General features: G+C 38.1%; 1 protein-coding gene across 1 annotated transcript in view; it reads right to left on the bottom strand.

The window, feature by feature from the left end:
• RAB31 (RAB31, member RAS oncogene family) overlaps positions 1-22,865 on the bottom strand; it is a 178,725-nt gene that overhangs the window by 88,445 nt on the left and 67,415 nt on the right. The window contains exons 2-3 of the mRNA XM_072604231.1: positions 17,868-17,947; positions 2,088-2,169 (exon numbers count right to left, since the gene is read on the bottom strand). Of these exons, the coding sequence (XP_072460332.1) occupies positions 2,088-2,169; positions 17,868-17,947 (162 nt within the window). The remainder of the gene's footprint in view (positions 1-2,087; positions 2,170-17,867; positions 17,948-22,865) is intronic.

Here is a 22,865-nt window from a genome sequence, read left to right on the forward strand (position 1 = left end):
GTTTTGGCAGGTAGACTCCCAAATGTTTTATAATGTCTACAGTAACTTTAAATAGAGTTTCTCTTTCTATTTCTTGCTATTGGGCTTTGTTAGTAATATATAGAAATGCCAATCATTTTATGTGGGTTATGCTTGTTAATTTTTAAAATAAAATCAGTTTGGTTTTTAAAATCCATAACATTATTTAAGTTCAATTGGCACTGTTATTGGTTAAAGTTCATAATAAATATGTATTTTAAGATAATAACAATAAATTTGACCAGATGTGATGAAGCACACTTGCAATACTTGCTCCTTAATAAGGACTGGTAGACTGATTGAGGTAATTTTGAGTTACAGTAGAGTTAAAGCCAATTAGGTGTCTATAATATGTCTGTCACCAATATGGTGAACTGCCTAAGAAGTAAACTGGACCAGGTTGGAAACAGGTCAGATTAGAGCTTCAATGACGATCATTATTGGGCTCAGAACTAGGAGTAGCATTACCCTTCCAGTCTGCATGAGATAGGAAGACCTTGTTGTCCCCTCTTCCCCCAAAAAAGCATAACCAGAAGAAAAGGAAAAAATAAAGTAGTCCCAGAAAGTGGTTATGTGTGTGCCCAGAGTTTCAGGAAATTGACATTAATTATGCATAACAATAAAAATTTAGCAGAAAGAAATAATCCACATTAACATAGCACTTCTAAGGTTTAAAACACACTTTCCTCAAAATAGCCCTTTGAGGCATGCAGTGAAAGCATCATCCCCATTTCAAAGATGAGGAAGATTAAAGGATCACATAGCTAATGAAGATAAGAACCAAGATTTGCTGGGTTATACTGGGATTTATTGACTCCTCCTCTTTTTCCACAGTGATATGATTAGCATTTTGTAGGATGGAAAGCAAATCTAATTATTTTTAACAAAAGGAGAATATCTTTTTAAAAATATTCTTACATACAAAACTAAGGAAATTTAGTCCAAAATAGATCTTACCCAAAATTAAAATTACACAAATTAACATAATTATTCAATTACTGGTGGTCCAATTTATGAATTTACCTTCTCTCTCCTTTCTTGTACTCTGATCCCTTTATCATTGCTAATTTTAGCACTTCCAACATGATGTGAACAAGACAAAGGAAGGAAGGTCACTTTTCCTATTATAATGAAAACCACTCCACTAATGGAGTGTCTGGGTGTGAAGGTGACACTGGTTTCTCAAAGATTATGTCAGTGAAGCTATAAGCTCAAACAGGTTCTAACAACCTAGAAGGTATTTGAATATGGATCTAGTAAAGGACTGTATCTCCACTGTCAAGGACTGATCTAAATTTGGAAAGACATCATCACATCAGTAACTCTTAAGGACCAGCTACTCAGCTGTAAAGGACCAGGGATCTATATCAGTGGAAGAGTGACCAGCAGGTCAAACTCACAGATCCTTGAGTACTAAAAAGAAAACAACTCTTTACATTTATTCCATTGTAAGTTTCTTGAGGATGGGGATTGTCTTTGGTCTCTTTTTTGGTCCCTAGTGTAGGAGTAGGCATCAAATAAATGGTTACTGACTACATCACTCACTTATAATGCATTTCATAATTACAAAGAGTTTCACATATAATATATCATTTGATCTTCTAAATAGGCTTGTGAAAAAAATTAGTGATTATTTCCCCCATTTTATATAAACTAAGGCTCAGAGAAGTTAATAGATTTGGCCAAAGTAGCATTTTTATGTGGCAGACAAGACAGGACTTATGACTTCAAATCTAGTACTTGTTTTATGACAACACACGGTATCTATCTCTGTAGTATAAGATCCACTTTGTGGAGGTAAAGCTAAGATTTTCACCTTATCTAAAAGATGGATTATATCTGTCTGTATGTGTTTTATTTATCCAGGTTATTGCTCTCCACCTCTAGCAAGTATAATTATGTCTCAATAGTAAATACACAGAGAGATACACATAGCATATGGTGTTTTTTATTCTTAGAATTTTTCCCCCACTGATGATGAGACAAGCTCCTTGCGTGACATTATTCTCTAAAAATGTCTTTGAAAAACAAAAACAATGACTAAGAAACTTATAGGAACTGGTACTTACACGTTCCTGACCAGCTGTATCCCAGATGAGGAACTTATGAAGTTCATTTCCACAAGGCACAGTTTTAGTCATGAAAGAGGCACTGTAATTAAGAATCAACACTAGGTTAGTCTTGTAAATCACTATGCTTCAAACAAGCTCACTCTACTCCTCAGCAGGATTCTGGTTTCTTAAGCAAACCCCTGAGAAGAAAAAAAGGACAGTTGGGGTCATGTATCACTCTGAAAAAAATCTTGGGCCTTTCACACTAATGTAATGGCCTGTTAAAAAAAAAATCTAGCAAAGAATTTTTATACACCTTGATGGATTATCTTTCCACCAGTTCTGATGTTGTGTGCATAACATTTTTCAGTTCTTGAAAAAGAATAAACCATGGATTTTTTAAAAAGGAAAAAAATCTAGCATTTTAGTTTGGTTCACCAAGTAGGTTGATGTGTTGATATCATTCCAGCACTATCATAGCAACATGTAGAAATGGCAAAATGGCATACTTAATGTGCTGAGTTGTGAATAAATTCAAAGCTAATAGCACCTGCAAAAATTCCATTATCTCTCTTCTCCAGCCTTTGGATAATACTTCTGTACCCAGTGAATTGTGGATATAACAAATGTTATAACAAATATTTCTATTTCATGCACAATAATAAACATGTAGGATCCCTTAGAAATGATGACATGCCACTGAGGGTTTTCCCTCTTCCTCATTTTTTCCATGACCCCATGTACGGTGGTCATCCATACATGACCACCAACTCTTTCCTGTTTCATATGAAAGACTTCCCTATCCTAAGTTTCTCCTCTGATGTGTGACCCTGGGTTCTTGAAGACAAGGCCAAGGGAACACTAGTTCTCTTTTATTGAAGATGCTGTTGAAGTCTTAGTCAAGCTGAGATCTCTGAGTACAGGTCCAGGGAAAGACTCTGTATCTATCATCCCATCCATGGGCTAGATAAGTTGGGGAGATTCATAGCAAGGTGATGAATTTGGGGAAAATTCCCTAAAGCACTGAAAGATTTCAAAAGAAATGAAGAATTCAGGAGGCTCTGGAGAGGGAATCCTGTTCACAGACCAGAGCAGAGGACAGGAGAGAAATAAACTCCTCTCCCTTGATTGTGCCACCTTGGAGGAACTGAGAACTTACAGGTCCCTAGAGTATACCCTCCCCTTGACAAAGAACTCAAAAGTCATGTAACTGGCTGGGAAAATGCCCAAAAAAAGGAAAAAGAATAAGACAATAGAAGGTTACTTTCATGGTGAGCAGGTATTTTCTTCCATCCTTTCAGATGAGGAGGAACAATGCTTACCATCAGAGGAAGACCTAAAAGTCAAGGCTTCTGCATCCAAAACTTCCAAAATAAATATGCAATGGTCTCAGTCCATGGAAGAGCTCAAAAAGGATTTTCAAAATCAAGTAAGAGAAGTGGAGGAAAAAATTGTAAAGAGAAATGAGAGCGATGCAAGAAAAACATGAAAAGCAAGTCAACATCTTGCTGAAGGAGACCCAAAAAATGCTGAAGAAATTAACACCTTTAAAAATAGATTAACTCAAATAGCAAAAAAGGCCCAAAAAGCCAATGAGGAGAAGAATGCTTTAAAGAGCAGAATTAGCCAAATGGATAAAGAGGTTCAAAAGCTTACTGAAGAAAACAGTTCTTTAAAAATTAGAATGGAGCAGATGGAAGCTAATGACCTTATGAGAAACCAAAAAACTACAAAACAAAACCAAAAGACTGAAAAGATAGAAGACAATGTGAAATATCTCATTGGAAAAACAACTGACCTGGAAAATAGATCCAGGAGAGACAATTTAAAAATTATGAGACTACCTGAAAGCCATGATAAAAAAAAAAAAGAGCCTAGACATCATCTTTCATGGAATTATCAAGGAAAACTGCCCCGATACTCTGGAACCAGAGGGTAAAATAACTATTGAAAGAATTCACCAATTGCTTCCTGAAAGAGATCTGAAAAGAAAAACTTCTAGGAATATCATAGCCAAATTCCAGAGTGCCCAAGTCAAGGGGAAAATATTGCAAGCAGCCAAAAAGAAATAATTCGAGTATTGTGGAAATACAACCAGGATAACACAAGATCTGGCAGCTTCTACATTAAGAGATCAAAGGGCTTGGAATATGATATTTCAGAAGTCAGAGGAACTAGGACTAAAACTAAGAATCACCTTTCCAGCAAAAGTGAGAATAATACTTCACGGGAGAAAAAATGGTCATTCGATGAAATAGCATTCTTGATGAAAAGGCCAGAGCTGAATAGAAAATTTGACTTTCAAACACAGGAATCAAGAGAAGCATGAAAAAGTAAATAGGAAAGAGAAATCATAAGGGACTTACTAAAACTGAACTGTTTACATTCCTCCATGGAAAGATAATATTTGTAATTCTTGAAACTTTTCTCAGTATTTGGGTAGTTAGAGGGATTATACACACACACATATATATGCATATATATGTATATATATAGACAGAGGGCACAGGGTGTTGAATAGGAAGGGATGATATCTAAATAAATAAAAGGAGGAGAAAGGGAGAAATGGAATGGGGCAAATTATCTCTCATAAAAAAGGCAAGAAAAAACTTTTTCAGTGGAGGGGAAAAGAGGGTGATAAGAGGGAAAAAGCAAAGCTTACTCTCATCACATTTGGCTTAAGGAGGGAATAACATGCACACTCAATTTGGTATGAAAATCTATCTTACACTACAGGAAAGTAGGGGAGAAGGGGATAAGTGGGGTGGGGGGGATGATAGAAGGGAGGGCAAATGAGAGGAGGAGGGTAATTAGAAGTAAACGCTTTTGGGGAGGGATAAGGTCAAAAGAGAGAATAGAATAAATGGGGGGGCAGGATAGGATGGAGGGAAATATATATACAACAGTCACAACATGACTATTATGGAAGTCTTTAGCAAACTACACATATATAGCCTATATTGAATTGCTTGGGTGGGGAGGGAGGAAGGGAGAGAAGTTGGAACTCAAAGTTTTAGGAATGAATGTGGAGAATTGTTTTTACATGTAACTGGGAAATAAGAAATACAGGGAATGGGGTGTAGAAATCTGTCTTGCCCTACAAGAAAAGAGAGAAGATGGGGATAAGGGAAGGGAGGGGTGTGATAGGAGGGAGGGTGGATTGAGGGAGGGTTAATCAGAATGCACGGTGTCTTGGGGTGGGGGAGGGGAGAGATGGGGAGAAAATTTGAAACTAAAAATCCTGTGGGAATGAATGTTGAAAACTAAAATAAATAAATAACTTGGAAAAAAAAGAAATTAAGAATTCCCTCCACATCCTTTTTACAAGGTGTGTCTTCTCAATGGCCAATACATTCTCTCCTTGCCTCTCTCTCAATTCCTACTTGTATCATATTGATTAAATATTAGAATTTCAAGTATACACCAGAGGCCCTACCCCTTTGGTCCGATGATCAATGCCCAAAGAACCCCACCTCATGTCAGGAGCTGCCTAGCACCAAGAAGGCTGTTTAAAACCAGGACAGAAATGAGGAGGCATTTCCTCATCTTCTTTGAAGAGGTAAGGAGGCTAGGAATGTGGAATACTGAATATAATGTCTGACTTTTTCAATGTGTTGGTTAGTTTTGCTGCATTTTTTCTTCTTTGTTACAAGAGATGGTTCTTGGGTGGGGAAAGGGGGAGGATATGCTAAGAAATGTAGGTATTAAAAAATGAAATCAATAACATGTATTTCAAAATTATTTCAAACAAAAAATAGGGTAAAAGAATGATAGTTTCAGTCCTAGCCTCAATAGCATGCCTAAGTAGTTCTGTTCTATGAACTTACCTGCCCATTCAAGATTTTGAGATGCTGTTTCCAAGTCTCCTAATTAAAATTCCATTGCCTGTGTGTTTCTTCATATATTGTTTAAATTGGAATCCTACTAATCTGCCTGTATACCCTGCTGTTGTTTTATATGGGACCTCTGCACCTCTAAATTCCAACTCTGACCTGCTTTTCTGGACTCTTAAACCTTGCTGGCATACTCCAGTTTGGGCTCATCCCTCATGACTCATATCTATTCTGCGCATCCAACCTTGCTCAGCCCCTGCTCATGGCTCTGAATGGTGTGCCCTGGCAATGAGATATCCTTCTTCACCTTCTATTTCCTTGCTTTACCACCTCCTTAAGCTTCCCTATAGTAAGAGTGACTTTCTCTTCCATCCTCCAATCAAAATAAAAAATAAATAAAATTGTTAATGATTTATATAATTATATATAATAAAATTTATTTTATATAAACAATTCATATAAAAAAATAAAAGAAAGAAAAAGAAAAATCTACATACATACTTCTGGTCTTGAACATACTTAATAATGGGGCAGCTAAATGGTGAAGTGGACAGAGTGCTGGGTCTGGAGTCAGGAAGACTGATTTTCATGAGTTCAAATCTAGTCTCAGACACTTATTAGCTGTGTAACCCCAGGCAAGTCACTAAACCCTGTTTGCTTCAGTTTTCTCATCTGTAAAATGAACTAGAAAAGGAAGTGGCAAATCCCTTCACTGTCTTTGCCAAGAAAATCCTGAATGGGGTCACAAAGAGTCAGACATGACCGAAAGCAACTAAACAATAAACTTCTCAGTAAGCAATGAATAGCTCATAAGGAAACAGAAACATCATGAACAATGCAGAAAATTATTGTTTCACTGTAATTGACAAATGAAGTGGAAGTGTACCCCCACCTTTCCAGCTTGTGAGTTTCACTGGGCATGATTACATGGTACCTTATAAATGCTGAGAACATTCATCAGCTTTTAATGAGTGATTTGATGTACACACACAGGCACGCACGCATGCGTGCACACTTACACACACACACACACACACACATACACACACATATCTAAAGACTTTCCCAAAAAAACAGAGCTGTGTTCTACAAAGGGAACTCTGGACAACTGATCAGACAGGCACTTAAAATGATATAGAAATGTGAGCTATTATTATTAAACTAATAGCTTCAGCTGCAATGTCCTCTGTTTTTATAAGTTTCCCTCTGTTATTTTTTGTCCAGGAAAATTTAAATAATGACCATCTAATTTAAAAAACACACAAATACAAAGCTGCAGCTGGGAAAGTGTATCACAGGGACTCCCATCTCCAATCTATCCTCCCACTGCTGCCAAAATTATCTTCTTAACGTCAAAGCAGGTCATTTCCCTGCTTAAAAACCGTCAGTGACTCTACTGCTACTAAGAAAGGGCGTGACATTTAAGGCCCTTCATCATCTGGTTCCCACCTACATTACTCCCCTCTGTGTACTTCACATTCCAGCCAAAGTGGACTATTAGCTATGCATCAAATCAGACATGCTGTTTCCTGTCTCTGAACTTTCAGGCAGGCTGCCCCACTGTGGGAAATGTCTTCTGCTCCCTTGAAGGCTCATCACCTCATCTCTGGGGCCTTCCTTGATCTTCCCAGCTGAAAGTCTTCTTTCCCTCTTCGAATTTTCTTAAGAGTATTTTGTCTGGATTTCTCCTTTGCCCCCATCTCACCTTACTGGCATATCATCTTACCCGAGTTTATGTCATATCCCCCTAGAAGAATGTAAATTCTCTGAAGGCAGGAAGTGTGCCATTTTTACTCTTTATATATTGAGGGCCTTGTATAGAGTAGGCACTTAGTAAATTTTTATTGAATTTGAATGAATTTTACAAGTGACGGTTAATACACACCCCACAAATAGCCTATTCAAAAGTCATAGTTTTATCATTAGATTAAGTTTAGATAATCTGAGGAACTTCACTATGTGATAGCACTTAACATAGTGCCTCGTGCCTAGCAGTTGTTTATTTATGAATTACTATGAATTATTTATTAATGTTTATTGAATTGAATTGGTGTTATCACCAGTTCTCTGTATGTGGATCACAATACTGAAAGAACAAATGAGTTTATTTACAGATCCATGAAAACAAAACTGGTTTCCCTTAAGATAAATGCCTTCCCTCTGAGATTATCTCCAGTTTATTCTAATTATAACTTGTTTATAGATAGTTTGTGTTGTCCCCATCATTTGATTGTGAGCACAGGGACTGTTGTTTACTTTCTTCGTACTCTCCAGTGCTTGGCACAGTATCTGGAACATAGTAAGCACTTAATATTTGTTGACTGATGAATAATGCAAATATTATTAGTAATGCTGCCTGTCTGTGGGGAATGCTTACCCAGAGGCCTATTTGATGCTTCTGATGTGGCTCCTCAAGACCTGTCTTTTTCTGCATCTTTTAGGAGCCTGAGCTGCATCCCCTTTGTGGTTCTTGTCTACACTGGACTTTATATTTTCTCTGTCCATCAACTCTGCCTGCAGCTCCCCAACAGGGTTGGGTCCTTCTCCTCCTCCTGCATGTGTTGCTTGGCCTTTGATCAGAGGTGTACTGGTAAATATTTAACAATCAGATGTACAAACAACATACTCTGAGGTTTAATTTGCATTATCAACATTTTCTCAATCACTTTTTGAAGTCTAGACAATCAACAAAACAATAAATTAATCTCTGATTTGTAAATGATTCCTGGGTGCTGAATGCCATGGCTGCTTCCCTCTATCTTTCAGCACTCTTCTTCCTGTAGATGTTAATGGATGGATTGTGATGTCTTCTCCAGAAGGTGGATGATGGCAGAGTTCCAGTCAGAGGTCAATCCTATAGTTATTTGGAGATCTTCTACAGTTATCCTTTTTCTTGGCCTCTAAGCACCCCAGCTTTGGATGCCAAATGAGGTGGCCCTCAGAGTTTCTACATAGTTCTGCCCATCTCTGGCCTTAAACAGAAGCACGTCTAGGGGTCACAAAGATAATTTGTTCCTGATATCTCTGACTGGATCTGTGATCAGCAATATCATATTTTGTCAGAGTTCTACTCAATCTGATATCCTCTTCATCCCAACATTAGAGTTATATCTTCCCTGCCCATGTGAGTACTTCCCATGTGTTTAGGGGCTTGGCAAAATCAATGGTTTGTCCCCTTTACTGAATTATCCCTTCCACTCTGAACTTCCCTAAATCACTCTGTGGTCAACCATATTGGGGTGATCCAAACTCCACAGGGCTTTTTCCTCCCTTAACTCTTTCTATTTTAGGGAATGGAACTGTTTGGGATTTATCCAATCATTCATGGAGCTAAGTATTCCTCCAGTGGCATTTAGGGAAGAGAAAATGTTAGAATCCTGCCTACACTAGAAATGCTCCATGAACAAGAGGAATATAAGAACCGAGGGGGCCTTTGCTGTACAGGAAAGAATTCTGATTTGGAACCAAAGCTCTTGGCTCAAAGCCCCACTATGATATGGATTACTTGTGTGACCACAGGCAAGTCATATGCAACCCCACTGAGCTTCAGCTTCCTATAAAATGGGAATAATAATATCTGTACCAATTGATTCACATTGTTGTGAGGATTGCTCTTTTTGAACCTTAAAGTGCTTAGTAAACATAAGTAATTAGTAGAAAGAGCATCATATTGAGAGTCAGGAGGCCTGGCTTCTAGCCCTACAATTAATTTGTTGTGTAAACTTAACCATGCCTTTCTGGACTTCAGTTTATTCAGGTATAAAATTTTATGATTCTAAATGCATCAGCTTTGCTTTTCAGGTAAAACAGCACTAGATTTTACACCATGGTTTAGTCCCATGATAAAACTATGGCTAATTTGTGAGGTGCATATCGACCACCATTTGTGAAATCCAATCAATTCAATAAACATTTGTGAAGTGCTTACTATATGAAAAGGTCTAGGGATGCAAATATAAAAAATGACATGGCTCCTGCCTTCAAGGAAATTACATGGGGGTGGAGGGAGTGAGAGGAGTCATGACATAAATCCAAATCAATAAAATACAAGTAAGATGAAATAGGCACAAAGGAGATCCAGACAAAGTGCTCTAGGAAAACTGGAGGAAGAAGAGAAGACTTCAAGCTGGGGAGATCTGGGAAAACCTCAGGATGAGGGAGCACCTGAATTGAGCCTTCAAGGAAGACATTCCCCAGAGAGCAGCAGCCAGCACAAGTGATTAGAAACAGGAAAAACACATATGATTTAAGAAATAGTTGGTAGTCTTAACTCCAGTGTTTTCTCTCCTTTAATCATTTCCTATTTATTCCATCTACATCTTGCTTTGTATGTATTTGTTGCAAGTTGTCTCCTCTATTCAACTGTAAGATCCTTGAGGGCAAGAACTGCCTTTTGCCTTTTTTTTATCCGCAGCCAAAAAAATCAATCTCCAGTCATCTTGATGTATATTTTGCCACTGGACCCAGGAGACCCAGGAGACAGTGAGGCTGGTGACTCTGCACAGCTCTTCCTCACTTAAATCCACGTCACTTGCAAGTCATGGCACCATCTCCCTGATGTCATGGTCCTCTTTGAAAACAAAGGACAAACCACAACAATCTCTATCATTTAGTAGCCTGACACATAGTAGGCACTTACTATATGCTTGTTTAATTGAATCAAATAGTCTGACTGGAATGTAAAATGCATACAGCAGTAGAATAAGCCACAGAAGTAAGAAATTTCTCAGGGTTTACCTGGGTCCTTCACATCATATAAGCACCTCTGACACACAAAGGTTATAACCACATTTGTAATAAGTACTATGAACTAAAGGTCATTTGGAGCATAGCCTGAGTTTTATCTTAAATGTTCTTGGGCTTCTTTCTCCTGGTTGAAGTTCATTCCAAAGTGTTTGTGAAAGGAGTGGGAAGATGAGTGGGAGGACTGGGAATTTAGTATTTGCATTACAGCTCATCATGATTCCATTTTCTGCAGAAGCCAAAATCTGGCAGGCAAGTGACAGGTCCTCCTTGCTACAAGTGAGAGAGATATGTACACACATATACGCAAAAATGTCAAAGCAATCTGCTTCATTAACACAGCTAAGATTTTTTCCTTTCAATTAGTTGAAGATGTAGCATTAACCCTTTGAGTGATGGAACAAGACTTGCTAGCCTGTAGGATGGTCTGTTTCCTAGGACAGCTGATGACAATTTGCAAAAAGTCCTGGATTTTATGCTTTGAGGTTATTCCTTACATCTTTCTTTTATGATACTAGCACTGGAAAACAAAACAAAAATACTAGCCAGAAGCAACAGGAAAGAGACAAAGTCTTCTTTAAAAGATTTAAAATTTGACAGTTAGGTTATATTAGGAAGTAAAGCATTCAGACTTTGCAGTTGAGTTTTTCAGTCATGTCCAAATCTTCATGATCCAATTTCGGGTTTTCCTGGCAAAGGTACTGGAGTGGTTTTTGCCATTTCCTTCTCCAGCTCATTTTACAGATGAGGAAACTGAGGCAAAAAGAGTTAAATGATTTGCCCAGGGTCACATAGCTAGTAAGTATCTGAGGCTGCATTTGAATTCTGGAAGATGGGGCCTCCTGACTCCCATCACTCTATGCACTTTGCCATCTAGCTGCCCATAACTTACAGTCAGAATATCTTAAATCCTTTCTCAGACACTTTCTTATTGTATGACCTTCAGCAAATCACTTTGCTGAGGGTCACACGGCAAAGTATGACCTCTCTCAGCCGAAGTTTTCTCATCTGCAAAGCGGGGTAATAATAGTACCAGCCTCACAGGGTTGTTGTAAGGATCACATGAGATAATATATTAAAGTTCTTCAAAAACTTTGAAGATATTTAAATGTTGGCTACTGTTTTTATTTAGGTAAATAAAAGCATTTTGTAAACCATAACAATAATATCTAATAGCAGTCTGTACCAAAAAAGAAAAAAATGGATGAACTAAGGTATATAAACCACAACCACGGAATGAAGCAAATCTAAACAGAAATTTAACCATGAACTTTATGCCACTAGCACCAACTAGTAACAACTGAACAAATGAGTTTTAACAGCAGAGGTGAAAGTGACCAAGTGTCTACTACTGTGTGCTACTCATGATTTTGCTTGGTTGTTTTCAGTCATGTCTGACTCTTTGTGATCACACTGAACAGGGTTTGCCATTTCTTTCTCCAGCTCATTTTACACATGAGAAAACTGAGGCAAACAGGGCTAAGTAGCTTGCCCAGGATCACACAGCTAGCAAGTATCTGAGGTCAAATCTGAACTCAAGTCTTCCAGACGCCAGGCTCAGTGTTCTATCCACTGCCCTATCTAACTTCTCTCATAAGTATTAAATAAATACTTATTATTTATTTAATAATAAATAAATCCAAGAAGAGTCCAAGAGTATAAATGTTAAAAAGACCTTGTACGTATATATGAGTGTGTATGTATGCATGTATGCTGGGGGGAGGGCAGAGAGGAATATCAATCTGATTCTTCAAGGGTAGGGAAAAGAAGAATTTTAAAATATCACTTCTATCCTCAAATGAGTATAAACAACTAATTAATACACACCAATATACGTGGCCATTCATTTGGTTTAAGCACTAAGACTGAGTACTGCACACTGTGAATTTTGAGAAATGATACAAACAATCATCTCCTTTACAAAAATTTCTGGTATCCTTCCAGTCTTACCTCTCAAGGGCTATTTTCTCCATGAAGCTTTCTCTGTTTGCAGTCTCCCTCTTCTATTCTGCCTAGAGCCCAAAGTGACTCTCAAAGCATTTTATGTTTTCTACAGCAGAGACAGGAATGTATTTACTTTGCATTTCCTTCAGGACCCAAAGGGAACATTATACCTAAGTACTCAATAAATATTTCCTGAATTGAATTTGTTGAAAAACTCTGTGCAGATAAAAAGTGCCCCCTCTTGAAAGAAAAGGGAGAAGGGAGAATGGAGAGATCATAACAATCACTGCAGAGTAAAAGGCTTCAAGATTTACCAAGTATTTTATATATGTATATATATATATATATATATATATATATATATATATATATATATATATATATATATATGTGTGTGTGTGTGTGTGTGTGTGTGTGTGTGTGTGTGTGTGTGTATATATAAAATACTTGGTAAATCTTACTAAATCTTGGTAAATCTTTTACATATATATGTATATATCATCATACTTGAGCCTTATATGTCTATTTTGTATATTTGCACCCACATTTTACAAATGAAAGTTCAGAGATGTTAAGTCAATTGTCCACTGTCACACAGCTAATAAATGTCAGAGGCAAGAATCAATCTAAATCTCCACTGACAGTTCGAATATAAGGTCCTTGAGGGCAGAGAACTATTTCATGTTATCTTTGGATCCCTATAATGCCTATATAAGCACAATGCCTGGTACATAGTGATGTCCAGGACCCTTTCTGCTCCACTGCAATTAAATGCTTCTTTCAATCCTTTAAACAAAGGCTTATCTAAAGCCCTGAACCACAGGTAGCTGAACAACCCAGGAAGAAATGTATCCAAGATCCGTAGAAGAGCTTATCATCATACTGACTTCAAAGTACAAATGATAAAAGCCATACCACCATACAATCTGGTTTCTATTATCAAGGCTCCCATTCTTCTCCCTGACTTTCTACCATTTCATGAATCATTTGTGCCCAGGAGAGATGAGCTCATCTCTGTAGATTGTTGGAAAAGCTTCAGTAAATACAATTTTTGAGATAACAGCAGGTCCGCTTTAGCAGAATTTCCTTATTGAGGGCTTGTCTATCTATCTAATCTGTCTTTGTGAGGTAGCCAGTGATTAGCCAAAAATGTGTGTGGAATGGGCAAAAATCTGTCAGGCAAATAAAGAGTTTTCCTGATTGGTTCAGAAGGAACCTAGAAATATAGAAGTAGCTAATAAAGATATGCCAATCCAAATTTGGCATGGGGTATTTTGAGAATGAAGAAAGCAGATAGGCATGGAGTCCTGAAGAATTGAATTCAAATTCAGCCGCACTTACTAGCTGTGTGACCCTGAGCAAGTTAATTAACCTTTCTTTGCCTCAGTTTGCTCAAATGTAAAATGGGGATAATGAAAGAATCAACTTCCCAGAATTATTGTGAAGTTCAAATGCGACAGTATTTGTAAAGCGCTTAGCATAATGCCTGGAACATAGGAGGTGCTATATAAAAGCTTATTCCCTTTCCTCTGAAGAAACCATCTAATTTGATGACAAAAAGGAAACAGAATGACTTGGGGAAAATTCTCTGTCAAGAGTGTAATGAGGGGCAAGCTAAGTGGGAGAAATTTTAGTTAAAATTAGTTTAGAAAGTCTGATTGGTCAGAAATCTCATTTTAACTAAGCTTTAATTTCAACCTCTTTCTGTCAGAGTTCATAGAAAGCAAAATTGAATTTTATCTCCTCTTGCCTTCTTATGTTAAAATAACAAAGTAATGAGTGCCTAGAAGGAAAAGTAAGAATCTGCAACCTGGAACATTATCTCTTGGATTCTAGAAAGTTAATTATAATTTCAGGTGTTTTCAATTACTCTGCTAAAGTAAATAAAACAAGTTGGAAGCTTCTTGTAGCATAACAGCTTTCAGATAAGATTTTTTTCCCCAGTCTTACAAAACATACTGATAACACTAGCCTTTATTCAGTATTGTAAACAAAATTCTAAATAGAATCTAAAGCTAAAAGGCATCTAATATTGTTTTCCCTCCAAAGTTATTCTAATTCAATAAAAATTCATGCATATTACATTACAAAAAAGAAAGAAGGGGGGAAGGAAGGAAGGAAGGAAGGAAGGAAGGAAGGAAGGAAGGAAGGAAGGAAGGAAGGAAGGAAGGAAGGAAGGAAGGAAGGAAGGAAGGAAGAAGTCTAGGACTGGGAAGCTTTCTTCTTCCAATTATTTTTTGCTGACAAATTTTCTGAATTTGTATGTATTCCTTTCCCTTATTAATAAACTCTTTAAAAAGTATTTTTGTGGTCTACAGTATATAATATCAGGAATAAGAAAAGAAAGAAAGAAAGATATAATTACAGTCATACAACTGCATGGCAGCCACAACAAATTATGGGGGACAGGTAACTAGGCACAATAGGCTTTAGAACTAAAAAGGCACTTCCAAACCCCTCATTTCAAAGGAGAGGAAACTGAGACCTAGAAGCATTGAAATGATAAAACATGAGACTGAGGAGCAGTATGGCATAATGAGTAGCAGGAAGGGCCAGTACTGGAAACAGGAAGATCTGGGGAAGAGTCCTGCCTTTGACACACTGGCTCTGTGACTAGGAATAAGACATTTAATCATTTTTCAGTGCCCCCAGGCAACTCTAAAAGACTAAAATGTACAGAGGAGTTATTGAACTATGTCAACTGAAGAAGTTTCTATACTGGGAACCCTCATATCAATGAAATCCCACATCCCCTAAAAAAGAATAAAGAAGATAGGGTTTGTTGTAATGGGAATTCTTCCTGCACTGGCTAAAGTGAAGCTTTGGAATAATCTATGCACTTCCAAAAAACTCAGGTTCACCCAGATTTCCAGCAAAGAGGGAGGACAACAGGATCATAGACAGACCTAGCAAAAGAAGTGAATAAAAACAAAGAGGGGTGAGATGGAGGCAAAAAAGGAGTCCAGAATGAAGTGTAGTCAGGAGCAACCCTCAGAGTGTCACAGACCAGGGCTGTGTGATTAGAAATTGTGAGAGCAACACGCAAAGAGACTACAGTTGACAAGAAGTCTTTTAAAAGGCAGGAAAATTGCAGGTTTGTGGTCATGCTGTGTAGTTCACCAGATGATTTAAACATGTCCAGAAAACATGGAGGAGGAAAGGCACAGTGAGAAGCACCTAAAGGGATAGTGAAAAAAAAAAGCAATTATACCTTAAGGGTCCTGAAAGAGTTAATTAATAGCCACACTTGTCACTAAAATGGCTTTTGTGCCCATATAAGAGTAATCTAAATATGGCAATGGCCAGGGGAGAGGAAGGGGACAGAGAAGAAATGGAGGAAAGAAAAATAATATTAAAAACAAAGCAATTTTAAAAATCATGATAATAATGAAGTTCATATGGTCTCTACCCAAAGCAAAACTATTATAAGAGCACCACAATGGAATTCAAAGCAGTAAACTACGTAATTATACATGAAACTATCAATTAGACAGCAATGTGGAAACAAAGTTCCCATTACACAAATCAGGGAGGAAATTCAAGTCAAGTGAATTCATCAAGAACAGTGAGGTGGCACAGTAGGTAGAGTGCTGGGCCTCGAGTCAGGAACACTCCTCTTCCTGAGTTCAAATCTCGGCCTCAGATGCTTATTAGCTGTGCGACCCTGGGCAAGTCACCTAACTTTATTTGCCTCAATTTCCTCATCTGTAAAATGAGTTGCAAAAGGAAATAGCAAACCACTCTAGTATCTTTGCCAAGAAAATATCAAATGGGGTTACAAAGAGTTGGAAATGACTGAACAACCAATTCAACAGAATTTATAAAGCACTTATTATGTACAAATCCACTGCTGTATTTCTTTTTTTCCTTTATCTTGTGTATGCACATACATGCATTGTGTGCATAGAATATGCATGTATGTTATGTATGTATTATGTGTATTATACGTACATGTTATGCATATCTGTATAAAATGACCTATTTTACTTGCCTAAGAACATGCTGAAAAGAAAGCATATTGGAGGCACATCTGCAGAGGACCATATAGGAAAGAAAATAAGATCACTGAATTCAAAGAACAGTAGTAACTTGGAAGTTAAAATAAACCCACCACCACCCTTCCGTATATGAACACACCCAAATATAAGGAGAGAAGAATTGCTGGCATAGGATTAGTCCAGAAAGGGAGAGGAAGTGGTTGAGTCAGTCTGCTCCACAGGATATCCAAAGAAATCTGAGGCATGCATGGATAAGTTTACCCACGTCTGCTCTTAGTACAGGACTTGTTAAGGAGGTAGTTTGTTGGTTTTTTTGTTTGTTTGTTTTTCTGGGTATCAAGTTCTGCCTGGAAAAAACAAGGGTGTGCTGTATGGAGTCATCCATCTCTAAATAAGAAAATGGCCTTAAACTAGCACATGAGGGACACAGACTAGACAGAAGGATATATGGGGCGATGAAACCTGAAGATGGAATTGATTCTCATCTGGTTCATTCTCTTCCCAGTCCTCTTGCAGGTTTCACTTTCTTGCATTCCAACCTCTACTTCCAATCTAAAACTCAAGCAACCCCTTCCTCCTTAACCCACCCCCCACCCAGGATCTTTGGCTTCTGGTTAATCAACATTCATTTCACATAGCTCAGTCCCATCATGCTATTTCCTATTCATTTTTATGCCATTTGCGTGCACCCTTCTCTCCCTCATATTTCTTCCAACTCTAAGAACATAATCAAATCAATACTAGCATTTCTGGCAAGGACATGTCAATCAGTTGTCATATGACTTCCCTGGGACTTCCCTGGTCACCATACCTCTCTATCTTTCATCTTCCCTTATTAAAATGTAAGGGAAGAAACTGGCGTCCTTGCTCACATGTATAGTACCAGAATTCAGCACAATGCTTGGCACATTAATAGATGCATTTAATAAGAACTTAATAAATAAAAGTACTTAATAAGTACATTTTCATTCATTCCCTCATTTTACAACTCATGGCCAGGTAAGAACAAATAAGCAACCAAGTAAGCATTTTTAAGAACCTGTGTGCCTGAGGAACATGAGAGAGTCCCTGTCCTCCAAGAAGCTTACATTCTCCTAGGAGGATACAAAACGTTCACAGATGAGTAAATACAGGATATTTATAAAATAAATGCACAATGATTTAAAGGGCAATGATAGTGTGGGGGAATCAAGGAAATGAATAAGACGAGTCATCAAGGTCATCAAAGCCCTTCTAGTCCTGATTCTAGAAGAAGGAGAATAATATCCTAAAGCACTTACCCAATTGTAGGACTGATGTTGTGATCAAAGTGGTCCTGCACAAATCGGCAAACGATGCTTGACTTTCCAACCCCAGTATCCTAGAAATTAACGAGAGCACAGATAAAGTCAAAACACTGATGAACCGAAGCAAGGGCTAGAAAGTTTTCAATTCAGATGGTCATAGCAAATGTGCTTTTAGAGGGGATTAGGAAGGAAACAGGAATTGATTAAGTACCTAATAGCAGTGACTCTGCTAAGTGCTTTCCAAATATTATCTTCACAACAATCCTAGAATGTAGATGGAAAGGATCAGAAATTTGGCCACTATGATCTTCTCAGAGAGAGGGTATTGCAATTGTAATTTAAATGGAAAGATCTTTCTCATTAATTAAAAGGTCCATATGATCTGCTTAAATCATCTGGAAGCCTGGGTCACATATGGTGGGGAGGAGCTTGTTTTTTTAGCAATTTTTAAGTGGAGGAAATGGAGACAGAGAAGTTAAGTGACTTGCCCAGAGTTACACAGCTAGTTATCCTCTGAGGCAGGATTTGAACTGAGGGTTTCCCAAAATGAAAATGATCTCAAGCTGGCTATTTATACAAGAATCACTTTCAGATCTGGAGCATACCAGTTTAAATTTCTGCATTTCTAACATTCTTTTCTTTAGCATCTAATGATTGCCCCATTACAGCTCAGTCCTGTTTAATTACAAATTTTCATGTCAGATAAGTTTTCCCTATTTTTTACTCTACTGGGCAATCACTTCAAAACTAAAGATTACAAGAAATTCAGGAGCAGCTAAGTGGTGAAATGGATAGAGCACTGGGTCTGGAGTGAGGAAGACCTGAGTTCAAATCCAGCCTCAGACACTTACTAGCTGTGTGACCCTAGGCAAGTCACTTAACCTCGACTGATGAAAAGAAGGAAGGAAGGAAGGAAGGAAGGAAGGAAGGAAGGAAGGAAGGAAGGAAGGAAGGAAGGAAGGAAGGAAGGAAGGGAAAATATTACAAGAATTCTCTCCATGCATCTTTCTGTGGGATAATCCTTGGTAGCCAGTGTCCATACAAAATTGGAAGAGACTTCAGGTGCTACCTAGATCACCCCATAGCTAAAAAAATTAAAAAGTCATTTCTAGAGCATACCCAACAGTGATCAGTTAGCTTTAGCTTGAATAACTCCAGTGAAAAGTGTTTACTTTGTTCACATAATTTCCAAATACTTGCAGCACTGTCTCCAGCAACTGGATAAATAAAAAAGGGCCAAGATATTAACCACCCTAAATAGTCAATACTGTAGTCCCATTTAATCACACATCACAATTAGACTTTATTTTGTTTTAAAATAGAGGAAATGTGGCATATCTCCCCATGTACTCTGTGAACCAATAAGCCTGACTTTCTTACTGTTCCCTATACAAGACACTCCATTTCCCCAATTTAGGGCATTTTCACTGGCTGTCCCCATGATGCCTAGAATTATCTCCCTCCTCATCTCTACCTCTGGATTTTCCTTACTTCCTTCAAGTCCCTACTAAAATTTCACCTTCTTCAGGTGGAATTTCATAATCCTCTTTCATTCCAAAACCTTCCCTCAGCTGATTATCTCTCATTTATCCTGTATATAGCTTGTTTGCACATAGTTGTTTGAATGTTATCTACCCTAATAGTATGTGAGTGCCTTGAGGGCAGGTGCTGTCTTTTGCCTTTTTCTGTGTATCCCTAGTACTAAGCACAGTGCTTAATAAAATGTTTCTTGATTGACTGGTTAACGGATAAAATGCTAGAGGAAAAAACAGACCTGGATTTTAATCTTAGATTTGACATTACCATGTAACCCTGAGAAAGCCACTTACTATGGCACTATGGAAAGAACAACACAGGTTTGGTTAGAGGACCTGTGTTCAAATTTCTGCTCCTGTAATGACTAGCTGTGTGATTGTGGGCAAATCACTGAACTTTCCTGATCCTCAGTTTCCTCATCTGTAAAGGAGGGGGCTGGATTAGATGGCTTCTGAGGCTCCTTCCCTCTCTAGAATTATGACCCTATGACCATGCCAAGCCTCCTTTTCCTCATTTGCAAAAAGCAGATAACAATACTTAAGCTACCTACCTCAAAGATTTATTGTAAAAGAAAGAACTGGGGAAAACTTGAAGCGCTATATGAATGCAAACTGTTATTACTGTTTACTGTCAATGTATTAGGGAGAGGGGGAGTTTGATGCCAACAAGCCAAGACCAGTGGGGAGTAAAACAAGGGAAGGGATGATTATTTCACATTAACCATTAGCTCTTCTCTGGGAGAAAGGTAGATCTAGATGGTCTAAACAGAGGAAACAGGAACAGAGGAGTACAGTAGGGGCTGACCATAGAAGGTGGTTGTGTTGACCCCTGGTTAACACCAGCTATTCATTAGGAGAAATAAGGAAAGCAAAAGAGAGGACAGGCTTACTCCAGGGCAGCTCCCTTTTGTGGGCCCAGGGAAGTCACAACCAAAAGTTTTCAACTTGATACATAATGGATATACTGTAGGTTTTTCATCTAAGAGGAATATAAAGGGATATATAGGGCTTACAAAGGAATAGAAGTGATATTGCCTTTAGCCTTATAAGGAAGTCTGGGAGGACCTGACTATTTTCTAAAATTATACTTGTAGAAGAATTACAGAGATTGGCTTTCCCAGGTATCCTCCCTACCTGGTTCTTATTAAACACAAATCTTCAAATCCATATCAGGATTTGAGCTTCCCTCTAGCTCAGGAACCATTAATAAAACTCCATTAAAAAAAAAAGCTGTTTATCTGCAGTGTGCAAAATCAATGCACAGAGCTCAGAGGGGGTGACAACAGTTTTTACAAACAGCTTGGAAGGTCCCAGATCAATGCTGTTGCTATTTCTGAGCTCGGTCAGGCCAGATTCCAGCTAATATCACTGTACAATATTCCTTTACCACAGCTCAGTTCTTTTTTCCTCTCCTTGGTGGCTGTTTTTAAAGTCGTTTGTGGGCGCATATATCCTTGCTATAGTTTCTTCTAAGCCAGTCCATAGAAACTGGAAACTGACTTTGTTCAGGTCAAAGGAATCATGTTACCTCATCTCTGTGAAACTGGCCCTTGCCTCCCATGGCTGGTTCCAAATCAGTCGTGACACCAGCGATCTAATGTCACCCTGAACACCATGCGCATTAGTTTCCATCAGCCTTGGCCCATCCACCCCTAGCTACCAGCAATGGCAAAAATGTGCCTGCTGGCAACAGGGCCAGTTAGAGGAATCACGGGATTTAAAGCTACAAGACAACCTCAAGATCATCATGTCCACTTCCCTGATTTTACAGTAAGGAAATTAAGGCTTAGAAAATATAAGTGGCTCACCAGGTGTCACATTGCTAGTAAGAAAGGGAACTAGGTTTCAAACCCAAGCCATTTAATTCTAAATCCAGAGTTCTTTCCACGTGATCATGTTTCTTCTTCCAAGAGAGCAAGGAGGACTTTTGACCTGGCCCTCAAGTTCAATGGAGACCTCAAATGTAAGAAGGTAAAGAACAATTATCATTCAATATAGGCTAAAAGGCTGCAAGGTGATGCTGGGTCTCAACCTGCCTCAAAATTCCACAAAAGATAGATTTTCCCCGTACAAAAAGGATTTAAAAAAAAAAAAACATCTGATAAGTTTTTAAAAATTCAAACTATATCTCAGTTGTGAAACTGTCCTATTTTGATTTTTTTTTAAATTAGGGCTGGGAAGCTCAAAGGCTAAAAAGTGATTGAAACCTCTTGGGAACTTTGAGAACTCAACTAGTTATCATCTCTCCTTCCAAAGAAAAAAGGTAGTTTTTGGTTTAATTACTATTTTATGGGTGGATAATTTTGTTTGGTTCAGCTCAAGTTTGGGAAAGGAAAGAAGGAAAGAAAAAAAGGAGAATTTATTGAACAATTACTATATGCCAAGTATAGTTAAATGCTAGGGATACAAATGTAAGTAAAAAAGAAAGTTAATTCCCACCCCTAAGGAGTTTACATTCCAATGGGAGAAGACATCATACAAAAGAGGGCTTAAAAGATGGAAGGGAGGCAGAGAGAAGAGGAGGAAAGTATCTCATTAATTAGGGTCAGTGCTTGGTTTTGAAGTCCAGACAGTCAGGAACAAGTCCAGGAGGACAATGAAAGTAGATCAGCCTGGGCTCTTCCACAGAATAAAAGCTTCTGTGGGAACTGACCAGTAGAAGAAAGGGGTAGAAGAAAAGGTCTTGTGGAGGAATATGTCAGAATGAGCCAGCCACAGGGATGGTAGGCAGCTGCTGGGTAACAAGGGTGTTGTTGTTAGGAGACCCCAGGTGCTGAAAGAAGTTCCAGGATAAGCTAGCAGCAGGGAAGGTAGGGTTTTTAAATACAAAAACCCATGGAGAGGGTAAAAAAGAGAATGAAGGGAGGAGGGGCAAGTTGTCACCAGGACAACCTCCTCAACGATGACTGTACAAATCCTTACTTCCCTGGGTTCACATTTACCGGATGAAGATGAGCTAGATGAAGAAGCTACTTTTCCCTAGATCTACTCAACTATTTCCACTCCCTTCCTAGATCTTCCTTCCCTAATTGTGTTCCCCATTTGTTGTTAGCTAATCAAAGGATCCATTAGAGCCCTAGGATGCTGCTACTTAGGAATGATATATAGATGTATCAGGAAGTCAAAAGATATGAAGAGCAGGATAGTTTCAGAAAAACCTGGAAAGACTTATATGAACCAATACGAAATGAAGTCAGTAGAACCAGAAGAACATTGTACACAGTAACGGCAATATTGTAAGGATGTTTAACTGTGAAAGACTTCGCTACTGTGATCAAGATAATGATCTAAGATAATTACAAAGGACTTGTGATGAAAAATCTCTCCAGAGAGAGAAGTGATGAATTCTGAATGCAGACTGAAGCATAATTTTTTTTGGTTTCTTTGTTTTTTCTGTTTTCATTCACAAGATGGCTAATATGCAAATGTTTTGCATAACTTTACATGCAAAATTGAT

Source organism: Notamacropus eugenii, chromosome 4, assembly GCF_028372415.1.
Source record: "Notamacropus eugenii isolate mMacEug1 chromosome 4, mMacEug1.pri_v2, whole genome shotgun sequence".
Classification (NCBI taxonomy): domain Eukaryota; kingdom Metazoa; phylum Chordata; class Mammalia; order Diprotodontia; family Macropodidae; genus Notamacropus; species Notamacropus eugenii.